The 10,192-nt window shown below is 48.6% G+C and overlaps 1 protein-coding gene across 1 annotated transcript in view; it reads left to right on the top strand.

Annotated features, from left to right (window-relative positions):
- The first annotated feature begins 6,135 nt into the window (after window positions 1–6,135).
- Window positions 6,136–10,192, top strand: part of LOC119377510 (acyl-CoA:lysophosphatidylglycerol acyltransferase 1) — a 74,644-nt gene continuing 70,587 nt past the window's right edge. Inside the window, exon 1 of the mRNA XM_037646938.2 lies at window positions 6,136–6,277. Coding sequence (XP_037502866.1) covers window positions 6,236–6,277 — 42 coding nt within the window. The 5' untranslated portion in view covers window positions 6,136–6,235. The remainder of the gene's footprint in view (window positions 6,278–10,192) is intronic.

Genomic DNA, 10,192 nt, shown 5'->3' with positions numbered 1-10,192 from the left:
ATTCATTTTATTTGCATGTTTCTCGATTTTTCGGTCACGGACAAGATGATGATTTTTCGCTCACAACCAACAACGCCGACGCCGACACCGGAATTTCTGCGAAACGAGCTCTTTAACGCTATCGCGTTAAAAACAGCGTTTTTGTATAGCGCGTTACACTACGGGTAGTGTCAGTACACTACATATAGAGTTACGTGCCTACGTCAAAGTGGGTGTCGCGCAAATTTGTTGCTTAGAATAACAGAGAGCTGAGCTAGTTGGTAAGTATTCATTCTAAAAAGACAGGGCGTGCAAACACGGACACAAGAACACGGACACAAGAAAGAAGTCAGGACACCACTGGTGTCCTGACTTCTTTCTTGTGTCCGTGTTTGCACGCCCTGTCTGTTCAGAAATTTGTTGCCCCCTCGCTCTTCTTTCTTTTCACAGCCCAAATAAGTTAACACGTTTCACTACCTGTCGCCGATTCTTTCCTTAAGCAAGTGAACATGAAAAGAAAAAGACGTTTTCAGAGACGTATCGAACCGGAGTTGACTCGAATCGATCCATTCGACATTTTTCTTCCTTCTATAGTACTCCATTGTTGGCTGCTGTCGCACGAATCTTGTGTTTCTCCGTCAAACAGACAGCTTCTGATTTACTTAAGGGTTCCCTTGGCACTTTCCACTCCTTGCTTTTTGTTCTTATTTTTTTTATTTGTGTCGTTTCTTCCTCCTTTCCGTCTAAAAGTATACCGTCCAATGCTATTTTCAAACATACAGGTGCAACGCTGTCCATGGCAATAAGTAACAAAAAGAACAGAGGAGTGAGCTGTACTCTAGTTTTTTTCTATTTATTTGATTACTTTCTTTCAGCGTTATTACTGCGCAAATAGGAAGATTTGTTTCTCCAAGAGCGCTGCGCATGTAGTCGTGTCGACACGGCACACTCCGTATTGAGCGAAACACTTTCTCTACTGCTTTCATTCCGTCTTTCATTGCTGCTTTAGTTCTTAAAGGGCGCGAGCGCGTCACTTTCTTTATTTCATCGCGGACGGCGCGACAGCTTTCTTTGTATCGCTGTAAATCTGGCCTCGTTTGCAAAACGCCGTTGTGTGTAGAAGGCATCGCGAACGACGTTCCGTATACCTTCGACGGGCGCCGGCTGTATACTGTATCGTAGCAGTGCTTAGCCGAAAAATGCACGCTGGAGCAGCGACTAGAATATGACTATCGGGCGAACCACTGAGAGACACCACAACCAAGCTTGCAAGTCGTCGAAGACTGCAAACGCTACGACGAAATAGGTAGTTGTGCTTCACCGAAAGTAAGGTGGGTTTAAAACCTACAGAAAAGAAAAACGTACGGGAGTTCCACTACTGTGAAACCTGAGGAAGTGCATAGCAAAGGCACCCAGCGATTCCCGTTCGTAGAGTTCCCACTTCTCCGTTTACCAAACCGTCGATGACGTCAATGTTTGAGGTAAACATGCAAGGTTGCACAGCACGAGTAGAATCTTGTTAGGGATGATTCGAAAAACTCGGCGTGCGACATGTTCGCTACTTGTTGCTGCTCTTCATCGACTTTCTGCTTGTACCGGCAGTTGAGATACCTGTCGTCTACAGCCAATTCCGTCAGGTTGTCTCCCCCCTTCAGATGAAGCGCCGTAGAAAGCCGGTGAGAGGAGAAATCTCGCGCTAGATGCGGTGGCGCCCTCTCTTGCGCGGCGCCGGAGTCGGCCGCATGTTTCGAAAACGTTTTTAGCGAGCTTAAGTTTTGTTATTGCGATTACTTCTCGGTTATGTCCGTTAATTATGTTATTTTAGACCTTGTTCGTTCAATTTAACCCGGTTTTTGAGCATTGCTAGCCTTCTTATGGCCTGTATTGAGCGCTTTACTGTGAGTGTGATCACACCACATGAGATCCATGGATGGGCGACAAGCCGGGCCCATAAAGTGCTCCGCACTTAAAAAAAGATGACTGTGGTTTGACTCTTGTAAACCTAGTTATCAAGAGATAAATGTGCGCGCACTGCCTGCTCTCTCTCCTCGCACGGCGAGGAGGAGCGCTCGGAGATGGGGAGAGACGAGAGCGCAGTGACGGAAAGAGCGAAGTCAGCTAGGACCGCGTTTGATTATCAAAAGTGTGCAACTCCGCTAGCGATCGTTGTAGACTCTCGCACAAATGCTACGCCACAGCTAAATTGCGACCTCTGGGTAGTTTTTTGTTTTGTTTTGTTTTTAGAGGCTAAACTGCGTACCAAGAAAGAGGAACATTTGCCTGCCAGCGGCAAGTTGTCTTTTCGTCCACTTTACTTTCTTCACATCCGTATCACAGTTGTTACAATACACTTAAAAACAACAACATTACAATTAACGGTCCCTGTACCGTCCTTGGATTCATTACCTCCTGTTTTTCTATAAGGTTCTGTTAAACATAGAAACGAGCCCTCGAGAATTCCCATACTTGATTTGCCATTTCCTAAAGCAACTATTTTCCACTCAGCTACAATCCCTAAGGTGTCCATCTCATAAAGTAACGTGTACGCTCCCATGTGTTGCCCTATACTCCGTTGCTGGTACCACAATGGCTTCGGCGATTTCCGGAAGAAACGCGCGTGAAATCTTTGCCCTTTTTAGGGGCGAAGCTCCTCTTAGTTTAAAGGGGTGGTGCCATCAAATTTCTAGGCTATAACGAGCCTGTTGTGGGTTTCCTTTGTATGCAAGGACACTCCACACGAAGGGTTGGACACAGCAAACGTTTAGAATATATTTTAATTCACTTCCAAAGTGTACCTAAATGCCCATTCTTCCGATCAAAACCCATCGCTAGCGCGCCAACACTGACGTAGATATGTAGGAAGGGCAACGAAAGTTGTAGTGACGTCACACCAGATCTGCTGTAGTGACGTGACTGACATCCGCCACCTCCGCAACGTACGTACCGGCTGTAGTGCACTAGAATATATTCTAGTTCACTATAGTACCGGCAAAGCATCGGTTGCTACATCACTCGCCGAGTTTCGATCGCTTCCTGGCTAAGTGCGTCACTTCCTTGTGTGGTCACTGACCAAGCCTCCTACACTTCTACGTCACTGCCCAACCTCGGCGCCCAGAAACCGAAACCGAAAGTTGTCCACATAAAAAGGCGATATTAAATTATTTAGCGAGAATACATGAATTTTGGTGCGTGCATCATGCTTCCTGGAGCTATAGGAAACGCTTACAGCAAAGAACGCGCAAGCCACAAACATGGTGGCACCACCCCTTTAACCTTGTCACGTGTCCGTTGTCCGGCGTAACCACCTTTGCAAACTGTCCACTACTTCGTCTTTGCAAACATCCCACCACGACCCATCACCGATCCTTTGCAAACTGCCCACTACTTCGTCTTTGCAAACATCCCACTACGATCCATCACCGATCCGTTACTTCATCGACCATAAAGCCGTTATAATGAAGGGGGAACGGAAGCCACGTCTAGCTACCACTTACGATTAATAAAATTTCTTGTATAAATATATACAGTGTTTGTCACGTCTTTGATGATGTACATACTGGGCTATCGCTTTGATTACTGCTGGGCGAAACCACTGAAGATTTCACGTTGTCACCATGATTGCTTCAGGAGGTTCGCCCAAGCTCTTCATCATTCACCCGTGGAATGGATATGCTGTGAATTTTTTTTTAAATGGGCAAAGTCATCATATGCCTATCGTTTATTGCTTCGCGACGTCGATAAAGCCTTTCATGTGCCGTTACATCACGGAAATGTTGTCGCATCAGATCAGACGTTTCAAAATGAACTTTAAAATCTAATTGATGGAATGTCTTACATTTCGCAACCTTTACACTCGCTAAACAGCAGCGCGCAGATAGCGTGCGGCCATGTTCTTTCAAGTTCGAAGATATGAATGCTCTCCGAAAACCCGCCATGGGTGTTTTAAATGCATAGCATTTTTTAAGTTTGGGTTGTTTATACTTTGCTAATCGCGCGTTGATCTGTGTAACCACGGAATATAGGTGAGCCTCGAGATCAGCCATTTGCGGCCACGGTCCGCTCTCTCGTGGACATCGCGTCTCGTTCGCTCCTCTCCGGTCACGGCCGTCGAGTGCCACTCTGGCTCCTTCTTCCAGACTGGCTGGGCGCTCTGGCGCTGCTGTCGCAAAAAACAAAAAAAAAAAAAACCGCACGCTGCACCGTGCCTATTTACTTGCTTCTAGATGATCTAGGGCCAAATTCAGAAAACTTCTCTTGCGCAAGTTCGTTTTCTCATTGGTCAGTTGGCTTCAGTAATACGTTCTACATCGTTATTGGCTACAGTATTTTCTTACGAAAATGTTTAGTGTTGGAAGTTTCTGTGAATGAGGGCCCGGGCCTTCTGTTTCGACCGGGGAAGATCTCCCAAAAGGTTAGCTCGAGTGCCGTGTGCGTGTTGTACTTTCCGCAGACGTTGTCGTTTCGGTGATCCCGCGGCGCAGCGTCATTTCTCGCGTTCTTTCGATTCAATTGATTGCCCCTCGGGAGCTCGTCAGCCTCGGGAGAACCTCCGAAGCTATCTGGAAGCGCGAGGCCGACCGCTGAGACTTTGCTTTCTTTTTCCCTTTTTTTTTTTTTTTTTTGCGCAGCCACGCTACTACCTTGGCTGGTAGTGGCAGTGTTAACTAGGACGGCGGCGAAAGAGAGGGAGAGAGACCGAGTTCCCCCTCCTCCTCTATTTTCTTCTTTGTTTACTGGCAGTGTTGTGCACCTTCCCACCGTCCGCGACAGCGGCCACTTCTGGTTTCCGCTCTGTAGGGCACTGGTGTAACCAGCACAGCCGGAAAGAGTATCGCGCTACACTCTTTCCGCCGGCGCTTTCGCTTTCCGTTCCGCTCGTGAGCTTGCTTTTCGCCGGCCGGCCGGCGTTTTTGACCGCATCGGAATCTCCTCCTCTCTCTCTTTTTATCAAGCCCTCGCCGCCGTACCTGTGTTTACGCTCTCCTCTGCAACTTCGCCACACTGTCTGTGTCACACTCCTTCAACCGCACAACCTCCTCGCTCTCTTCCCTTTCCCCCGTTTTCGTTTGTCTGAGTTGTTCGACAACGCAGTCCGGTTTCGCGTCGTCTTTTGGCTGTGGAGTCGGCGGCGTCTCGATCCCACGACTCAATCGCGTCCTGCGTTCGTCGAGGCCAGCTGGTCCGAGCGAGTCTCAAGTCAGAGGTCCTCGTTCTCCGCCCGCCGCCTTCGCGCCTAACCTCGGCACGCCGCGGTGCGTGTCCCTCGCGTCGTCGTCGTGAAAGGCTCGACGTCTATGCCTACTGCCACTACACGACTTGAACTGTGACTCTTGCTTGCAAGGACGACGTGGATGCGACGGACTGTCACCGCCGTCTCCTTAAATCCCGTCGCTACGTAGCGCGTTTGTTTTGTTCCGTCGTGGTTGTGTAGTGGGGGCTGCCGTATCCCGTTCTGCGCTCTTGTGATAGCAGTGTGCCTTTCTTTCCCCCGTGTTTTATATGAATAGGCGAAGGACAGAGAATCTGCGATTCTTTCGTCACGTGTGCTAGCCTGTTTCACTCGTGTACTGTGTGAAGTTTGGTTCGCTGGGACTTTGATCGTCAACGAAGACCATCTGCACCCTTCGCTACCACGCGAGTGGTCACGACTACGTCAACGCCGGTGTTTTAAGAGACGCCGTTTCTCATCGGATCGAAAGCATCCTTCTTTTAAAGCGCTCCGGATATCGGAAGGTGTTCTGCACAAGCCGACAAAAAAAAAAAAAAAAAAGCCGACTGGTTTCCGTTCGCGTCACAGTGCCTGGTCGTGTTGTGTACGGTCTCCCTGCATATCGTGCCGTCGCATCTTCAGACATCGTCGACGCAAAAAAAAAAAAAAAAAAAGGAGCGAACCAGCAGTGCACGTTCAGCCAACTGCCTCGTCTTCCTCTTCGTTATTTTTTTCTGTCCCAAGAAGAACAGCTTCAGTGGTACACCGGCGTTAGCGTCGAACAAGCGCGTGCCTGCTTCGACGACTTGTGTCCCGTTGTGTGGCTTCTTCGCCTTCGGTACTGCGGCTGCTGCATTCGACGGAGCCCTTTTTCTGTTGTTCGCGTGGGCTCTTTGGGAAGAAGAGCTGCACCGTCGAAGCACAACCCCCCCCCCCCCCCCGTGCACACGTCGTCGTCGTGTAGTGTCGTCTCCTCGTACCGAGAACAGATTGCGAGGCAGCCGTGAAACATCCGTCGCCCGTGCTGTGTTTGGTTGCTGAGTCGAGATGATTACTCACGCCGGCATGAACAGGATGTACGCCAAACGGGTACGTATACCGCTTGTGCACCACGCCGTTTGCGCTCTTCCTATATGCATATTACTGTTACTGAACCGTTCGCTGACGAAGCGCGCGTTTTTGTTTTCATCCCCCCCCTCTCCCCCTCTCGAGATGGGGGCGTCGCTGACATTCGCCGATGAATCATCTTTGCTGGTTTCATCTCTTGCTGGTTTGCTTTACCAACCGTGGCGTAACGCGTTCGTGCGCTTTGCTGTATATTTTTCCTGAGCTTAGCGACTGCGGTAGCAAAAAGGCGTGGAGCGTTCGTGTGTGTCCATAGTTTCGGCATATTCTTAAAAGTCGAGCTGTTGCGGAACGAATGTTCTAGTGAAACACCTCTCTATATATATAAACGCAAGCAGCGAAGTCGGGATGTTGATTTACCGTGGTATAATCACGATAAAAGGAAAAAAAGATCGTTTCGCTTAAGCACTTCATGAGCCTGTCAAGACACTCGCCTTGTCATTCAAGCCAGCATAGCCTTTTGTACCTGTCGTATAACGCGCACCGAAGCTAAAATAACCTGCCTGCTGTGAACACGCAGCTGGCCTTTGCGTTCCACGCCACACACGTCAGATATGTTTTAACATGCTTTGTTCAGGCAGTCTGGGCCGGGTTCTGTTTCCATTGCTTTCGATGTTGCATGCAGTGGATGTGTAAGCCTCTTATGTACTCACGCATTTTGTGGCACGCCTTGGAACTTCGAGATCGCGGTCGCAGCGATTCATTTTGCCGAACAGTTGTTTTGGGTATGTCGCCAGAATTCCCGTCAGAATAGTGCGTAAGCGCGGACGCCGACATACCGTGTTTATTTATGTAAAAGCATCTTCGAACCAAACGCTCACGTTGCTTGCAGCCACGGTTTTGGAGTCCCTTCTAGTACGTTATTGCTTCGTGTCTAGGTCCGAGCGGTGTCTATGATAAAAAAATTTAAGAACATTTTGATCTTCTTTCTGGGTGTTGCTGTAAGTCGTTGTGGGCTGTTAAATCTTGAAATCGAAACTTGTGCATTTGAAAATTTTAAAGCATTGTGCATCACCTTTTCTTGTGTAGAATGAAATGGCATAAAGGCCATTAATGCGCTGTAGCGGGGTCTGTCCGCAGTGCGCAAGCGCGAATTAGGATGAAAGTTTAGTGTGTTATTGTACAGGCGATACGAGAGTTTCAGGCGTACTTAAGCAAGTTAAAATGAAATGCATACACGTAGTCCAGTTTCCCAGCCCGGTGACCAGCCTTATGTGGATACATGGTCGCACGACAAAGCTCTGTTTGAGGCCAAGTGAAATTCATACGAGTTTTGGTGCTCGCAGAGTTTTCGTAATACCGTATTTACTCGAATCTAGGCCGCGTCCCCGATTCTAAGTCGACACCCGAATTTCGCAAGGCCAGAAAAAAAAAAGAAAAACTTAATCATTGTACTCGAATCAAAGCCGACCCCCCACTTTCGCACATCGTTTCTTTCTTTCGAAAAAAAAAAAAAAAAAACATCGGCTTATATTCGAATAAATACGGTACCTTACGACATCGAACTCTTTCTACGATTTTTGGGTGGTCGCGTTGAATTTCACGCGAGTCCTCTGACGGTGAAATGGCAGAAAAAAAAAAAAAAAAAACGCGGGCCTGATTCTTGAGTTAATTTGGATCAGACACAAAGTACCTGAAAAAACATGGCTGATCCCTCCGTCATAGGAATCGGTATAACACGAAAGTTAAACGTGTCTTCACAGAAGTAGGCTTATTGTGTAGTGATATATGAGAGCTTGTACAATGTCTATTCGTGTTTGGCAGCTATAGCACCGTTTGACGTGGATGCACCCATGTTGACAGCATGTCTCTATCGCGACGACTAACGCCCATGATCATTATTAAACCGTTGTGGTAGCTGACGATGTGATATTTGGACACAGCGAATCGTGAATCCCGCGTAAAGATGATATCAACAAGCTCATAATCAACACTGGTACCCGGTATGCGCTTCTTCAAAGCGTCGTCAATTAAGGAGAGAAACGGCACGGTGTGCGCTTTCTAGTAACGGGTAGCCGACGCCTGTGCTCAGGCATACATAACACACACTGCGCTTCAGCAACACGGGAGGTAGAGGTTCGTAGCCTGAGCCGCAAACGCGTGCGTCCCGCTGGCCTCTGTCTCGCAGGCGCTGCTCTCGCTCACCAAGGCACGACATTCGCCCGTCGAAATCGCGTCCTTTCTGCAACGCATATTGCAGCAGTTTTTTAGTCGGTGCTCTCGCAATTGAAGCAGTCGGCCGCGGAGAAATCCCGTTGGTGCACGTGGAAGCTACTCCGTTGAGCCGACGCACGCTAACACGAAGCCAAGGCAAGCGTGCCTCGGCGACGGCAGCGCGGCCAGTCTACCTCTCTGGTATCGAGACGCTTTAACCATTACCTCCGATATCGCGTGCAATCTCGGAGGAAGCGCTAGTAAGTGTCGATCGTGAAGCATTACTTCTTTTCACACCTCACAGACGGCGGCACCGCCCCGCTCCGCCCGCCGCGAAAGAGAATGTGCGAAAGATATAAGGCGCGTTCGCGCCGTGTCCAGCATCTCCCGAGTTAGCTTACTCGGTAGCGCGTCGGGCGCTTGCCGTCGCGGTCGCAACGTCGTGGGTTCGATTCCCAGCGGGGTATTTTTTTCTTGGTTTTCCTTTCTCACCCGTTGGCGTCCATTTTATCAACGTCATATCCGTGACGGATGTACTTGGTGGACCCCGGCATAAAACACTTTCGTGTTAAAAGCGACTGCTGACTTATCAAAGCTCGTTGTTTGTCGTTATGCGCTTGCGCTTGTGTGCCGTGCGAAAAGGTTGGCATTTAACGAAGCGCACATGCACCACAAATAAATGTGTTCTCGGTTCAAACATTAAGTGAAAACAGGTAAGCAAGGCATTGCTTACTTCTGACGTGAGCGTGATTGGTGGAATTTTTAAAAGACAACAGGTTGGCTGTTTTTAAATAAATGCGAAGATTCCGGGTTGGCGCGGCGCTTGAGAGAAGTATATTAATGCAGGCGCGTTCATACCTGTACCATAAATACCTTCGCATAGACTGCCGCGCAGTCGCGTATGTTCTGTTGCCCTGACTAAACGTTTCACGCCGAATGGCCTTTCCGCGCGTGAGTTCACCCACGTGCTCAAACCCTAGATAGCCTTTGCAATTCATGGCCGCGTGCTGAGGGCGAAATATGTTGTAACGGGGGGGGGGGGGTTCATGAGCTTATATTTAAATGGACCTCTAGAGGTCGAACTTTGCGGAAATTTTCGCAGTAATTGCTTTAGTTCGTAAGAAAAGTCAATTAATCATGTTACTTTTTCCGTTTGTTTGACCAAAGGAGACTTATTTCGTGATCGAAAGCTGTTGCGGTGGTCACGTCATATAGGTGTCATTGGAGCGTACACAATGCAAAGCTCTTTCGAGTGACTTGCATTACTCGAAACCAGTTCACGCCGGTGCACGAGAGGTTAAAGAAATTTTGCGGCTCGAGTTTAACGGCGCAGGTACAAACAGACGCCAAAGAAAAAAGAACGCAAACAAAATGAAAAAAAAAAAACGATCGGGGAGGTGCCAACATGCTCCGTGTGTTTTCGTGTTTTTTTTGTTTTTTTTTTTGCGCGTAGCGTACTGTGTTTGAGTAAGGTTTGAGATGTCGCGCGCTGCGCGCGCGCTCGTCGGTGTCCTATCTCTAAACACTCCACGTCGCGTCAGATGCTTCGCAACAAGTCGGCATCTCCATCACATTTCGCTGCACCAGTGAAAGCTAGCGTGACTCCGCCTTCACGCTTTTGTGCCAGGCACGACCCTGGCACCATTACACACGCCACATATCTTCATCATCCAGGACTCAGGAGAGTGCCGAGAAACTGTGAACCAGTCGTAGGCATTTTGGAAC

The sequence above is a fragment of the Rhipicephalus sanguineus genome, unplaced genomic scaffold (genome assembly GCF_013339695.2).
Source record: "Rhipicephalus sanguineus isolate Rsan-2018 unplaced genomic scaffold, BIME_Rsan_1.4 Seq484, whole genome shotgun sequence".
NCBI lineage: Eukaryota > Metazoa > Arthropoda > Arachnida > Ixodida > Ixodidae > Rhipicephalus > Rhipicephalus sanguineus.
Note: the sequence above shows the minus strand (reverse complement) of the source record. Positions and strands in the feature narration are given on the sequence as shown.